Source organism: Aspergillus campestris (genome assembly GCF_002847485.1).
Source record: "Aspergillus campestris IBT 28561 chromosome Unknown P168scaffold_2, whole genome shotgun sequence".
Lineage (NCBI taxonomy): Eukaryota > Fungi > Ascomycota > Eurotiomycetes > Eurotiales > Aspergillaceae > Aspergillus > Aspergillus campestris.
Genome location: NW_020194337.1, coordinates 1957077 through 1971367, shown reverse-complemented (window position 1 = coordinate 1971367; position 14291 = coordinate 1957077). Strand labels below are relative to the sequence as shown.

The 14291-nt window shown below is 51.9% G+C and overlaps 6 protein-coding genes across 6 annotated transcripts; 2 read left to right on the top strand and 4 right to left on the bottom strand.

The window, feature by feature from the left end:
- Positions 1 to 499: 499 nt before the first annotated feature.
- Positions 500 to 1290, bottom strand: P168DRAFT_279539 (60S ribosomal protein uL29; the record flags this gene model as incomplete). The annotated part of the gene is made up of 4 exons (XM_024835797.1): positions 500 to 505; positions 622 to 847; positions 1065 to 1204; positions 1288 to 1290. 4 exons carry the CDS (start codon positions 1288 to 1290, stop codon positions 500 to 502), a joined length of 375 nt encoding a protein of 124 aa, XP_024696174.1.
- A 332-nt stretch (positions 1291 to 1622) lies between these two features.
- On the top strand, positions 1623 to 2878 carry P168DRAFT_324966 (putative vesicle transport v-SNARE protein Gos1). The gene is made up of 3 exons (XM_024840926.1): positions 1623 to 1782; positions 1849 to 1971; positions 2025 to 2878. Exons 1-3 carry the CDS (start codon positions 1726 to 1728, stop codon positions 2526 to 2528), a joined length of 684 nt encoding a protein of 227 aa, XP_024696173.1. The 5' UTR covers positions 1623 to 1725; the 3' UTR covers positions 2529 to 2878.
- Positions 2879 to 3996: 1118 nt separating this feature from the next.
- Positions 3997 to 6522, top strand: P168DRAFT_231404 (uncharacterized protein; the record flags this gene model as incomplete). Its single annotated transcript, XM_024833280.1, has 7 exons — positions 3997 to 4501; positions 4574 to 5100; positions 5151 to 5262; positions 5309 to 5676; positions 5723 to 6112; positions 6169 to 6358; positions 6413 to 6522. 7 exons carry the CDS (start codon positions 3997 to 3999, stop codon positions 6520 to 6522), a joined length of 2202 nt encoding a protein of 733 aa, XP_024696172.1.
- A 1422-nt stretch (positions 6523 to 7944) lies between these two features.
- On the bottom strand, positions 7945 to 9037 carry P168DRAFT_316069 (uncharacterized protein; the record flags this gene model as incomplete). The annotated part of the gene is made up of 3 exons (XM_024839959.1): positions 7945 to 8692; positions 8749 to 8924; positions 8981 to 9037. 3 exons carry the CDS (start codon positions 9035 to 9037, stop codon positions 7945 to 7947), a joined length of 981 nt encoding a protein of 326 aa, XP_024696171.1.
- A 388-nt stretch (positions 9038 to 9425) lies between these two features.
- Positions 9426 to 10191, bottom strand: P168DRAFT_302476 (uncharacterized protein). Its single transcript, XM_024838661.1, has 2 exons — positions 9871 to 10191; positions 9426 to 9734 (listed from the first exon to the last, which is right to left on the bottom strand). The coding sequence occupies exons 1-2, from the start codon at positions 10068 to 10070 to the stop codon at positions 9617 to 9619; spliced, it is 318 nt and encodes a 105-aa protein (XP_024696170.1). The 5' UTR covers positions 10071 to 10191; the 3' UTR covers positions 9426 to 9616.
- A 548-nt stretch (positions 10192 to 10739) lies between these two features.
- On the bottom strand, positions 10740 to 13475 carry P168DRAFT_316067 (uncharacterized protein; the record flags this gene model as incomplete). The annotated part of the gene is made up of 3 exons (XM_024839958.1): positions 10740 to 11188; positions 11240 to 12629; positions 12681 to 13475. 3 exons carry the CDS (start codon positions 13473 to 13475, stop codon positions 10740 to 10742), a joined length of 2634 nt encoding a protein of 877 aa, XP_024696169.1.
- Positions 13476 to 14291: the final 816 nt, after the last annotated feature.

Below are 14291 nucleotides of genomic sequence, written 5' to 3'. Positions count from 1 at the left end.
TGTGAATAGATGAATCAAATGATGATGGTATGTTGCTTGTTACGTAGGTAGGTAGTAGATGGATATCTCATGTAACCTGACCTGTTGCAGTGGGCCGCGTAGGGATTTTGGTGCGCTCTGATATGTGTACCAGCTCACCATAGCATACTATACTTATGCAGATAAGACTGGAAGGTGGTAAATAAGTAGGTAGGCAGACGGTAGATAGATAGATAAATCTAGACAGATCAGATACTCCCTACAAAACCTACAATCCTAAACAGCCTAGAATATAATAAGGAGAATCATGTAAAGCCTTCATTTCAACAGTCGACCAGCATCTTGCACTAAGATACATAACCCGATTTGCCTCATTTTATTCATTTTCAAGAAAAAACAACGTCTGAAGGCCTCTCTGGCTGGTATCTATAAAAAGCCAAGGCGGTCCCCCAAGCCGTGTGTATTCTCAAGTTTGAGGTTTTCCCGTAACTCCATGCAGAAGATTCAGACTCTATTTTATTTAAGCCTGTTTATCGTTAGTTAGTTCGTTCGTTGCAAGTTGGGTGAGTATTTTGGTGTTGTAGATAATTGATGACGGGTTCAATGGGTGGTAATGGTAGTGGTTGAGTTATGGGATCGCACCTTAACAGCGTACTTCCGCTGGGGGAAGTGGATCTGCTTCTTCTTCTGCTTGTCGGTCTTCGCGGTAGCCTCGTGCTTGGTGAGCCGGCGGCGGAGGGCGCGAGTGAGCTTGGGGCGGAGGTCAAGAGGGAGGAACTTCTTGTTCTTGTAGAAGAGGCGGAGCTGCGAGCGCTGGTTGGCGTTGATGACGGTGAGGACACGAGCGATCGACTTGCGGACGTCGTGGCTGTATCATATTAGTTTCTTGTCAAATTCGTCTGGTAAATTTTGCGCCCATATCGTCGAATCTGCGGTTGAGATATCCTTCTCTTCTCTTTCTCTCTCTCTCTGGTTTGTCGTATATTGTTTCTCCCTTTCCATCCAATCCACTCGCGAATGCTCCTCCCGCAGATTCGTAGATATCGGCCTTGTAGACGGGGGGAGAAGATTGTCGTTTCACATACATCCTCTGGGTCTTCGCCGAAGCACCACCAGCAATCTTCTGGACACGGAGCTGGTTCAGGTCGAACTTGAGCTCCTCGAGCTGCTTGGTGAGATCATCCTTGCTCTTTCCCCAGAGCTGACCAGCCTTGACCTTGGACGACTAGAAAAAAACCGCCGTCAGTATCGATAATTCCATTCCGTTTTCCTTCTCAATCAGCGCAAAGATATAGACTCTGAACATACCATGGTGGGCGGCTTTGTCGTATCGTACGGTTGTCGACGAGAGGATTGAAGACGGACCGGGTCGAATTTGGGATGCTCGTTGTGGGACTAGGGTTTCATTTTTTCTTTCCTGTGCGGGTGCGACTACTAAGCGGGCACGTGATGCTGGCTTTTCCTCTGGGACGGCATCCCTGGTTGGAGGCTGTGATTGGTGGGTTGGGTGGTTATGCAGCGGATGAGTAATTATGCTAGTGCCGTGGCGTGGCAGTCTGGATCGGGTTAGGCTGGTTTCGGACCCCCCAGTTCTATCAGGCTACTTGATTCCGCAGTTGGTCTGGACAAGGAGGTGATTCTAATAGTAGTATAGCTTGCGTCTTATGTTTCCGCTGGTCGGCTGTCTGTTGTTGTTATCTATTACCTTGTCTAATTATTGATTGTCTACCATCTCCGTCTAATACCATGGCTGCAACTGGTACGGGGTGGGCGCAGCTGCGACAGCAGGCCCGCTCCCTCGAGACTCAGGTACGCTGTATATCCAACACCACGCTGTATGTCCAACACCACACTGAAGTGGTCTAACAGTTGGTACAGACAGAGACCCTCTTCCACTCTTACGCCCAATATGCCTCAATGACCAAGCTACCGCCGAAACCCTCCGAAGAAGAGCTGCGACTCGAATCGGAACTGAAAGAGCTTCTCGGAAAGGTACTACCCCATATATCGCAATCCAAGATCACCAAGATCTAACAACAGTCCAGCGAGAATCCCTCATCTCCCAACTCGCCCGCCTCCTCGACTCCGAAGCGACCCTCACCTCCTCCGCCCTGAAACAAAGCAACCTCGCCCGCCACCGCGAAATCCTCACCGACCACCGCCGCGAACTCCAGCGTCTCAACGCCGCCATCTCCGAGTCTCGCGACCGCGCCAACCTGCTCTCCAACGTGCGCTCCGACATCGACGCCTACCGCGCGTCGAACCCCGCCGCCGCCGAGGCGGAATACATGCTCGAGGAGCGCGGACACCTCGACGAGAGCCACAACATGATGGACGGCGTGCTGAGCCAGGCCTACGCCATCAATGAGAACTTTGGCATCCAGCGCGAGACCCTGGCTAGTATCAACCGGCGGATTGTGGGCGCTGCGAGCAAAGTCCCTGGTATGAATGCGCTGATTGGGAAGATCGGCTCCAAGAGGCGGCGGGATGCTTTCATCCTGGGTGGTTTCATTGGGGTCTGTTGCCTGATGCTGCTGCTGTTTCGATAGTGTTCTTGCTCCTTGGTGCTGCTATCTGTCGTGGCTATTGCTGCGTGTTTCTCTATAATCTTTTTTTCCTTTTTCACCTCAAGCCTGTGTGCCGGAGTTGGTCGGGCGTTTCAGCGGATCTTATTCTTTCCCCTTTCTTTGTCTGTTTCTTTATTTCTTTGCTCTACGGATCGTAATTTGACGGGTCCATATTTGCGCTGCAGATTTGTTTGATTGTCCTCGTCTGAGGTGTACATACACGAGCTTACGGCTATAATTCATGGTCTACAACTTGACTGTCTTCGATGTCGCAAGCAGTTGCAAGTCCACGGCTTGCGACATGGGAGACATCAGGCAGGAGTGACAAGTAGCAGTTTCAGATCCACATCTCCAGAGAATATAGAATCATCGCATCAGCCGATCTGATCGGATCTGTCTAGCAACGACAAACTACCGCTGGATATTTTTAGAGAGCCACGTAGGGCAAGCTCTGCGTGACAGATAACATCTGACTGCCTGACCGACTTGTTGATGCATGCACGAGCGTGTTGGACAATACCATTGTCCCAGCTGGCGGGACAAGGTGAGGAGATGATGCATCATGTTAGGAATGGCGTTGGGGCTGAAATAAGGTAGCTGTACTTCTCTCTGGAGTCATGGAAAGGGCGGTCACATGTATTGCCTCAGGCAGAAACAGCATAAAGAACATTACCTGACTCAGCCACGCATAAGGCCATAGATCAACTCGACAATTATGATTTATGATTATTCGTATTATGATTCTTATTATTAAGGTAGCACAAAAAACCCTGGGCGACTGACATACCAAAGACGACTCCCTCTGCCAGCGACGAATTCCGTCCTCCATTTCCCTTTCGAACCCCCCAAACCCTGGTATTCTGTGTCGGTTGGGTTGTTACTGATCTCCAACTCGGTTCCTCTTCCCTGGTCACCGATCTCATCACCGCCTTTCATGCGGTGAAGCGCCATCCCAGCAGCCGCCAGACCGCCCGTGCAAAAAGTCGCCGTTTTGCCGTTGCTTGCTTCACATCTCTCCATCCCACTTCTTGTCTTCTTGCCCATCACTTCTTTCCCTACTGCTCATACTCTTTGATCTGCTGTCTTGTGGCTCAAGGCTGTCGCAGATTGACACTTCCTCCGTGTGTCGTGCCTCGTCCGCTCCTACGTGAGTGGCTGTCTCGTGGCGGTGTTGGTGGCCTTGCCATTTTGCCATCCCGATCATCACCGCCCCTCGTCCCCGTCGCTTTGTGTGCGTCACGTCTGTCGTGTTTATCCAGCTGTGCTCACTTCTGGGTTTAAATAATCCGGATCGAAGTTCGAGGATCATTCTGATATTGTGATACTCGATCATCAATCTCGACAGTATCTGTGAGGGACGTCGAGGTTCCTGACTCCCTGTCGAGTCTGTCCCTTTTTCTGCCACCCGCGCGCGCGCACAACACACACGATCCCGCAATCATTCCTCACAATGGGTCGCAAACCCAACCAACTCATCCTTGAGTTCTTCATCCGAGGCCAGAAACTCGAGGATGCCAGCAACCGCTACCAGCATACCTGCAAGGCCTGCGGCGAAAAATTCCCCAAGGGCCGCATTGACAGCTTGACCAACCATCTTGTCAAGAAATGTCAGGCCATCCCGCTGCGTGACCGCCAACGCGTCCTGCTGCGACTGCACGAGCTCCCCGATCTGGCCGATGGCGATCAGAATAAAGATCCCAACGCCGCGGGGCAAGGTAAAGGCAAGGGGTCCGATGTGTCCTTTACGACGCGCCAGAATTTTGACGGCCTCAATGTGTTGGCCGAGGCGTCGAGACAGGTCGGCGCGTCCGACCAGACGAAACGGGGTCCTGCCTACACGCAGGGTGTCACCGTTGGAGGGAAGACTGTCGTCGTTGATCCGGCACTCGAGGCAGAGGGTTTTCAGGGCTCTCCTGTTCAGCAGGAGAATATCGACGAGGATGTGAAACCGCCTCGTAAGTTGTTATTTCCTTTCGCAAGTGACCTCCGTCGCGATCGACGTCATGCTAATGGAGTTTTCTACGCAGTATCTCCTCAAGCTTCGAACTCCTCTGTCGTTCCCCCCTCTCTCAACACCGCTCAGGATCCGCAATCGTCGCAGCCGCAGCCACCACCGTCGGCATCGCCTACCTTGGGCGAAGCTTCGCTGACCCCCGACGCGGCTTCCAATGCGCGCCAGCAATCGCAGCTGTCCATGATTGCAGCTTCCGCGAGTGAGATGGTTCCTCAGGGCATCTCGATGGATCAGGATTCGGACGGTCTTCCGAAGCTGCCATGGAACCAGCAGCTCACAACCCATGAGCAGCTCCTCTTCGACAGCCTTCAGGAACACGACCCCACCCTGACTGCCGCGACGCAACGCGCCGCTACATTCCCTCGTCCCATTGCAATGAATCCCAACTCCCAGGCTAAGGGGTTCGTAAATGAATTTGGAAACTCGACCAAACCTACAAAACCCAAGGTGCGCGGCCGCTTCTCCGCCGCCAGACGTAGAGAAGTGCAGGAGGTCCGGAAACGCGGCGCGTGCATTCGCTGCCGTATGCTGAAGAAACCGGTATGTTTTGTAGCTATCATATCCCTGTGATATCAACTAACGCTGTCTAGTGCTCCGGCGACAGCCCTTGTACTACCTGCGCGAGTGTTGAAAGCGCCCGTCTTTGGAAACACCCGTGCATTCGCACGCGCATTGCAGAAGAATTCGAGCTGTATAGTGCCAGTGCGTATTGTCTTACCACCTGTTTAGGCTCTACTAACTGATATAGATCTACATGCCACTCTCGCGTACCACGATGTGAGCAGTATCCGCAATCAGGTGACGTTCGAGCACTATGCGGGTCGCATCGAAGTCACGCACTTTGAAGAAAGCATGGTCTACGTCACGTTCAGTGGTCTCCAGGGCCACAAGCCGCCGTCGTCGACGCTGGATCCGCAGCTCCAGGGACTGGGAGACGACACGCAATTCCAGGGGCCTCTCTCCGAGCTTTACCTGCTCGACAGTGACGCGGACGATCTGCCCGGTAATCTGGAGACATACATCAAGAAGACTGCGCCATTTTTCTACGAGCGCGAAACTTCGGAGTTCATGCGGCCTACTCTTCTGCTGGCGGCCGAGCTGAGCACGCAGAAAAAGGTACACCCTTTGAAGATTTGTGTACGACCAAAGCTAATGTTTGCAGGATACCCTGCTGGAACGGGTGCTGGAATTGTGGGTTGCAACCCACATCCTGGTCGACTCCGAGTTACGCTGGAAGACGTTCTACAACCCGACCCTCCCCCCTACCTCGATGCACTCTCTTGCGCAGCCCTCCGACGACGGGCGTATGCCGATCGACGAAGTCAGCAACCCCGAATCCTACGCGCTCTTATGCTGCCAGCTGCGCGCCGCGACGGAGAAGCGCGCGTCGCAGTTGAGCAAGTCAGTGATGAACGACCTCGAGCGCCGTCTACTCCAGCGCCAGCAGAGCGGCTGGTTCGAGACGTTCCTAGTCTCCATCGTCTTGCTGAACTGCGTGGAGCGAACCTGCTGGCTGTTCCGGTCGTGGGAAGGCGAAGCGTTCGCGCAACGGGTGAGCACCTAGTCATTATCAAACCGTCAAAAGACAAACTTACTAACACACCCCAGTGGCCATTGGACAAGCGTCCCCCCTACTACGCCAGCCAAGGCGACCGCTTCTCAGACATCCTCCACATGCTTCTGAAGATGCGCAGTCTGCCGCCCAAGGCCACCCCTCGCCCCGACACGGGCGTCTTAAAGGCGGTGGACCTCAGCGACGAAAACGCCGCTCGGTGGTTCGACATGATCAAAGTGACGCGTGAGTTTTTTTTTTCCCCCCATATAACAAAATGACAACAGCTAATGGTAGCAGCCCAATACCTCGAACAGCGCCAAAACGCCGACTTCGACCCCAACGACTCCCGCTCCCTGGACCTCCGCTACGGCGCCAAACTGCTCCCGCCTGCCAACTCCTACACGTGATGACAGACATATATTCATTGCAGCTATGGAAGCAAGTTGAAAGCGAAGCGAAGCCAGAAGGTGGAATAAAGCAGGGTGCAAAACAAAGCAAACGACTAGCGATGATGAAATTTGTATTCAGCGGGTTCTTCGATTGTATTTGAATGGGCTATTACATTATTACCTGTTCTTTTTGTTATTTGTCACTTTGTTTATCATATTTTTCTTTGATGATTGATTGATCGATATCAAACTGGAAGCTGAAGATGAAGCTGGGCTGATAGGTGGTCATGGATGACAGTGATAGTGATAGCGATGGATGGGTGATGAGTGTATTCTGAGAGTGAGATCGAGAGTGAGAGTGTAGTCTCTTTCTCTCATGGGAGTGTCGGTAATGGATGTAATTTAGGTTTTATGTTCTTTTTCTTTTACTTCTTCTCGTTCTTTTTATTTTATGTGTATTGTTTAGCTGGTTGGCGGTCTGTCGTTACTTTCCCTATCTACCTACCTACCTCCTACCTATCAGGCGTCTGGGATATACTCGTTAGTTATTCACTTCATACTAGTTTACTTGTGCTGTTGCTGAAATTAAAGTAGTGTAGTATGTATAATGTAGTAGGCATGGCTTTGGTTATATCTGGGAAGGAAGAAGTACAAGCGTAGTGGACTTCCTAGACCGTAGATGATACGACTCTGACTACCTAGATACTACAGTATAAGTATATTTAAAAGACATGCAGGTAGATATCTTGCGTTATAATATAAGATAATACATAAAAGAATACCCACAGAGCTCAGAAGTGTCTAGATATCTTTTGTAGCCGAGTAGTATTCTTTGCCACAATAGATAGACCGATACCTTAGAGGAAAACCAACAACCAGTAACAACATCATAAAAAAGAGTACACTCTAAGCCGAATAGTATGAATTATCCCAGTACCCATCTAACAGTATCTAGAACGCCAACATTGATACCTATCTGACACCAGCCCCACGCACGCACACACAACCTAATACCCAGCCCTATATCAGTCCTACACTCACATGGCAGGACTTTCCTATCCATCTTATCCTATCCACTGTGTAGTATAGTGAGTAGAGTAAGGTAGATAGACAGGTAGATAACCTCACGACAACACCACACCTCACAATATCATATTTCAACCATAAATCATCCATCTACCCAACCAGCCAACCCAATCAATCCATCTATCCATCCAACCAAACCTTCCTCTTTCTGAATTCAGGCTAAGTCCTTCCCTGATCCGTTCGTCTGGAACGGTCGAACAAGCAGCCTGAAAACAAGCAAGCATCCACTCCATAGAGCACAGCCTATGTATGTAAAAAAACCACCACCAGCCACAACACAACCCCCCAATCCGTGATCCATCCACCACTATTCGACACACACCTCAAGCAAGCAGCCTGCAAACAAGCAAGCAATCAACGAAACAAGTCGGCTAACGGTACTAACCTCCCTTTATCAACGAGAGGGGGCCTAAGGCTAACTGATAACTGCTCCAGTCTTGCCAGGAGCTTGTCCTCATCATAGTTGACAACCTCCCATCCGTGGAGATGGCTGGGGATTAGAACTGGGCGGGAGTCTATTGACCCTTCACTAGCAAAATCTGAAAGCGCGGGGACTAGGGCTGGGAGGGAGTCTATTGACCCTTCGCTAGCAGACTCTAGAATTGGGGAAACTAGAGCTGGGAGGGAGCCCATCGACCCTTCACTGGCAGAGTCAAAGTCCAGGTCCGATTCGGTATCGGCATCCAGGGCAGTCCCGTCCAACGCGTAAGTGTACCACCGAGCGGAGGGATTCGTGCCGGTGGTGTGGTTGGTGGTGGGGTCCCATACGAGGGTGCTGGATAGCCCATTGACTTGTTCTTCTTCTTCTTCTTCTTCTTCTTCTTCTTCTTCTTCTTCTTCTTCTTCTTCTTCTTCTTCTTCTTCTTCGAAGTTCTGAAAGTGGGACTCTTCGCCCGTGTACCATTCGGTGGGCTGTTCGGTGTGATTGGTGTCGTCGCTGTTGATTATGATAGAGGGGGTAGTAGAGGAGGATGAAGATGATGCCGTAGAGGAGGAGGAAAAGCTGGTAAATGGAGTGGTAGGTCGCTCCTCCGGGGTATCATCTCTAGTGAGGATAACATGGTAATATCCCTCGGGGTCGATCCAGGCAGTTTGAAAAGAACTATTTCCATTGAATTTCTAAAACAAACAATGATAAAGAGAATAGACAAAACTTACTATCCATCAAATGCCTCATCTCTCAAGATATCAGTAAGCGCGATAAGAAAGTCCACCGAGATGAGGCCCGTCATGCCGTTGTTGATGATGGCGGATGTGGAGGAGATGGGCAAGCCGGGTAGATTCTCTGGGATGAAGATGCCATCTTTGTGGGAGATTATCAGGAGGAGGTTTTGCTGTGATGCTTTGTTAGTTTATCTTTGTAGAAGGGGGGGGGGAGAAAATAACATACAGTGGTCATCGTGGATGTGGTTGACATGATCGAGGACGAGGTCGACATGAAAGGCATGTTGCTTGAGAGATGTGAGATTGGTATTTGCTTATTTGAAGATGATGCACTGTGAGTCTCGAGATAAGAAGGATGAGTATGGGGAAGAGAAAGAGTTCAAGGAGAATTGCAAGAGCAAGACTTTATACTCGTGGATTTGGGTAGGCACGTGGCTTTGGACGTCATAATGCGGGATTCATGATATGTTGTGATGACAGTTATGGTAAGGTTTGATGATAGGAACCAGTGATGATAGTAGCGATAGTACTCAGTGATGGATGTTTGCACGTAGTACTGAATATTGAATAAGTGAGAGATAGTATATCTATGGATATCTCTCAGGTGCCAGACAAGAACCTATATCTACCCACAAGTAACATAACAACATACCTATGATATCAACAGCATGATTAAAGAACAACAATTCCACCCAAGATACAGTAACAGTATCAACAGCATGATATCATCATGACCAGACCAGTAAGTAGCAACCTAAAAACAACATGTACAAAGAAAACACACATCAAAAGGAAAAGAAGAAGAACAGTGCATCCACATCATAATCATTACAGCAATCAGTCTTCGGTCCTCAGCCTCCAGCTAAGGCCCAGCCTGCTCCTGCATCACACCCAAGACATCCCGCGTCTGCTCCAGCACGACGGCGTAGAATTTGCCTTCTTCGGAGCTATCGTGGTATGAGCCTGCTGCGACGATGGCCCTGGTTTAGTTAGCATATATTATTATATCTCGAGCATATCCATATCTCTCCCTTCCAAAGACGATGATCCAAAAGATGATAACCCAGATGACGATCCAAAAACAGCCCACGAAGAAAGAAAAAAGAGAGAACATACCACCCCTTATACTTCGGCTGATTAAAAATCTCCGTAAACGCCTTCAACGTCTTCAACGGCAGCTCCAAAAGAGACGGCAGCTCCGGTCCACGTCCGCAGATAGGCAGTCCCAGCTTGTTGACGGGGAGGAAGACGGTCTCTGCGGCGTTGTGGGGATTGCGGGCTTCTTGGAAGATGAGGAGGCGGCGGGAGGTGCTCATTTTTCCGATCCCTTCCTGTCTCTATTTCTTTTCTTCTCTGTTTTATTAGTTTGATTTGTTGCTTTGTGTTGCGTGTTGATAGGGTTGTTGATTTGATATTGATGTCCGAGTAGATGGGATGCGATTGAATGTTGATATATTGTTTTTTTTTTTCCTTCCTTTAATTTTATTTTTTCTATGGCGGGGTGGATGGATAGACGGTTGATGGATGAATGTAAACCACTCTGCAGCGCGTATTGTAAAGCCTTGTTGACGTTCAATTCGTGAGATGGTATTCGATAGATAAGTAGAACTTCGTAGTTCACTAGATATATCCGAGTGTATCTAATCCCATCTGCATGACAGATGAGTGTAGTTATGCTTAGGGGATGTTCAGCATCAAAGATGGTGATTGGTGGGCTGGTCGCGTCCCGCGTGTCTACACGTGCTCGGGCGGTTTGTGGGGCTTTTATTTACATTTATTTACTCACTGGACTACTACTAGGAAAATAGGTATTATATCGAAGGGATTATCACGGTCGATAGACTATAATGACTATAACGATTATTCAATATATACAAAACATAAATAACATCAAATCAGGGTATCATCAAAGCCACCACCACTAGCATCACTCCCTGCAACGCCAAAAAGCAAGTAGTACACCCACCCACCCATGGATATATTCCCTACGTATCCAACTCCCCGTCAAGAACCCGCCTCGCATTCTTCAACCGCTGCCGCAGCTGCCTCACATGTCTCGGATCGGACTGCTCCGCACCCGCACCCGTCAGCGCCTGCAATTCCATACAGACATCGCCGAGGCTCTGGAATAGCTGCTCCAGGAGCCGCTCGTCGTCGTTGGTGATGCCCGCGGTGGGAGAGTTCGGGTGCTGGCTGGATGCAGCGCGCACGGTGGACACGAGCGACGAGACGAGCGAGGTGGGCGTTGCGGAGCCTGTTGTGGCGGAGTCGGATCGCTGGGGTGGTTCTTCTGGGATTTTGTCGTCTAGCTTTGTGCTGCTGCTTTTGGAGCTTGGGTGGCTGGGGCGCTTGCGGACTGCGCGGGGGGTGCCTTGGTCGTCGAGGTTGGGGTCTTCTGGGTCGGAGTCGGAGAATCGGTCGTGGTTGCGCATTTCTGTTGGTGTTAGTTATTGTATTATACCATGAGGATGAGGGTCAGGCTTACCATCGTTGAATCTCCGGTCCCAGTAGAGCACGCCCTCGAAGTCTGCGTCGGCTCCCTCGGTGGCTGTCGCGAAGGTGGCGACGGTCGACAGGGATGTGGCACTGTTTGCGCGCGAGTGGCCCATGGAACGGCGGCCTTGGAGCGGCCGCGTGGTCTCCACAGACGAGTAAGACGCATTGCTCTGCTGCCGCCGGCGCGCCTGCGTGTAATTGCCCAACGCACTGTGCAGAATAAAGTGCTCGTAGTCAAAGGCGTCCTCGCGGTCTTCGTGGGACAGGAAGTCGGGATGTTGAGGCACTGCAGGGAACGCCTCCAGGGGGTCGGCCAGGTCGTCGTCCAACGGCTCGTTCAGGATCTCGTTCAACTCGTCCCGGTCGATCTCGGTGTCTGATAAGCCGTCCGAATTGTAGTCTTCGGCGTCTTCGTAGAGGCTCTCGATGACGGACTGCGCGTCGTCGTTGTCTGCCGGCTCGTACGCTGGCGGTTCGGGATGGGTCGCCGCGCGTGGCGGAGATGGTTCCTTTGTCTTGCGACGACTGTCTGTCTCGTGTTTTCGAGCGGCCACGTCCAGCTCGTCGCTGCTACGATCCCCTGACACGCCCGCCGCCATGTGCATGTACTCCGCATCGGGCTGGGCCTCACCAGAGCCGCTTTTGTACTCCACGTCATTGGACTGCCATTGGTTGGCGTGGTTGGCGGCGGTGAGAGGACTCGGAGTGCGCAGGAGCTGCAGACTACGTCGGCGGAGATTATCCCCCTGCGCTTTCACCTTCAGACTGGAGATCTTGATGTGCAGGCCCTTCATCTGGTCTTGGAGGTCGCGCACCTGGAGCTGCGATTGAGAGCGCGAAGGAGGATCCTGCGACGGGTAGATCGAGTTGAAGTCTTCCAGGCTGGAGATCTGCTGCCCATCCTGATCAACGCCGAGGTCCTGCCCTGTACCGGTGGACGAGTGCTCATCCGAGGAGCGGGATATAATCGGGGGTCGGATGGACGACACCGATGCCCGGTGGGTGAGGTAGGATCGAGTGGGTGCGTAATGGAAGGATCGGTCGTCGTGGTTATAATCCGACGACCTGCTCGAGCCCATGGCGCTCATGGACCGGGACGGGTCCGGCTCCGCGGTAGAAATGCTGGGATGTGCCGCGGACGGCACATACGTTTCGCTGTACACGCGGGAATGTCGGTTGCTCGGCTGGTCCTGCGACGAGGAGTACGTTGCGCGCGGCCGCATCGTCGACGACCGGCGGTCTGTGCGAGATATCGACCGGTATAGCCCACCAACCGGCTGACCTAGGCCCATAGACGGGCCGCTTCCGGATGGACTGGGCGAGGGCGAGGGGGACACTCGCACCGATGTACGAGCCCGGGTGAGGTTACCCTCCATAAGCTATCAAACGCGTCAGCGATCTGTGTCTCGGGACTTGGAATGTGAACCCACCGTAAGTCTTTTCTTCGCGTTTTCGAGGATCCTCTCGGCTTCACTGCTCAATATCACCGACGACAGCTCGTCGGCCCCGCCGCCTTCTTGCGTGGTAGAGACGGCCTTTGGATCCGACACGCCTCCTCCCTTAGCCCCCTCTTTGATGGCACGGACAGCCTCATGGATCTGGCGATGTTCCAGGCTCCGATTTTCCTGCGGAGCCGCCTGTCCGTTCTGGCGAGACCGGCTCCCCTCATGGGAAGAGGTCTCACTAGCAGCGCTGACCGTCGAGCTAGACGAGCTACTCCACGAGCCGGCATCCTTGTTCTCGCTCTCCTCCGCACCAGGCCGCGACAGAGGCGAGACCGCAAGCCAGCGCCCTTGCGACCCGCCTTGCACGTTTCCGCCGAAACCCCCGACCCGCGTGGGAGACGAGGAGTCCTCCTCGCCGATGGCCGACAAGCGGCGATTGGTAGGGTCGTGGCCCTCATGCACCCACGTATGACGCGGGAACCCCTTTGTCTGCGCCCTGGTGACTGTGTAGGGGCCGGCTGCGGCTGAAGCGGCACTGCCAGCGTCTGCGCCGTAGTCGATTGGGGCGGCTCGGTTCTCGTAGAAGGCCTGGAGGTGGGACAGGGAGGGAAGGTTGAAGGGCGGAGAGGGGGTCTGCGACTCGCGCTCGGTTTGGTCAAAGGGGAGGATCATGTCCGGGTTCGATAAGGTTGGGGACGGCGGGATTATTATCGGGAGTTGTTGGCGATGTCGACCCTCGTCGGCCGACGGCGTGCGGGTATGCGCGCGACTGTGCAACATGGTGGTCTAGATTTGGCGCGTTGCCAGTAATGACGGAGCGAGGAAGTGTGTCAAAGGTCAATTCACAACCAACTGGGAAGAAGATATCCTTCCACCCAGGGCCATCCGTTGTCGGGAGAAAGGAGGGAGAAGATCCTGCGCTTGCACGGTAGGACTGGCAAATTAGATATTCAAGGGGTAGAAATTAGGTTATTAAAGTGATGCGGCTGCAAATGAGGTCTGCGCCCACACCATCGAGAAATTGGGGGCGTATCAACCAAAGATTAAGTAGTTTGAAGGTGACACTTCAGAGAGAGTAAGACAGGTAAGAAGGCAAAAAAGAAAGAAGAAGAAGAGGAAGTCAGGGAGGCAAAAGACCAGACAACGTGACAAGATAGGACAAGAAAAATCGAGCGAATGAGAGATATCACTGAAAGGACCAGCAAGGCGGGGGCGAAGAAAAATAAACACCAAAGAGATCAAAGGAGTGGCGATGAAGGAGAGGGCCAATCCAGCATCCAATTAATTCAACAGAGTAGGAAAGAAAAGAATGACTCTGAATTAAGCTTGTCGCGATCACAGACAGTGGAGAGACATCCGTGAAGCACGAACGGTGGGTAGAAAATAAGAATAGAGATAAAAATAAGATAAACCCTAAAAAAGGATCAAAATAGGGTGACTGGAAGCCCAGACTAGATATGTACGGAGTCAATCTCTCTCTTACTCTTTCTCCTTCTCACTTTCTCCTTCTCTCGCTTCTCCCTGGAGTGTTGAGTGTTGTCCCTGAGTTCCAAAAACCCGACTAAACCAACTCCAATTACGGAGTCGGGCCCAAAT

Excerpts from the sequence above, each read along its gene's own strand:
- P168DRAFT_324966 (XM_024840926.1), top strand. The coding sequence starts at position 1,726 with ATGGCTGCAACTGGTACGGGGTGGGCGCAGCTGCGACAGCAGGCCCGC. Across the intron at positions 1,783-1,848 it reads AGCAGGCCCGCTCCCTCGAG|TTGGTACAGACAGAGACCCT; the intron begins ACTCAGGTACGC and ends GTGGTCTAACAG. Across the intron at positions 1,972-2,024 it reads TGAAAGAGCTTCTCGGAAAG|CGAGAATCCCTCATCTCCCA; the intron begins GTACTACCCCAT and ends ACAACAGTCCAG.
- P168DRAFT_302476 (XM_024838661.1), bottom strand. The coding sequence starts at position 10,070 with ATGAGCACCTCCCGCCGCCTCCTCATCTTCCAAGAAGCCCGCAATCCC. Across the intron at positions 9,735-9,870 it reads CAGCCGAAGTATAAGGGGTG|GGCCATCGTCGCAGCAGGCT; the intron begins GTATGTTCTCTC and ends TAACTAAACCAG.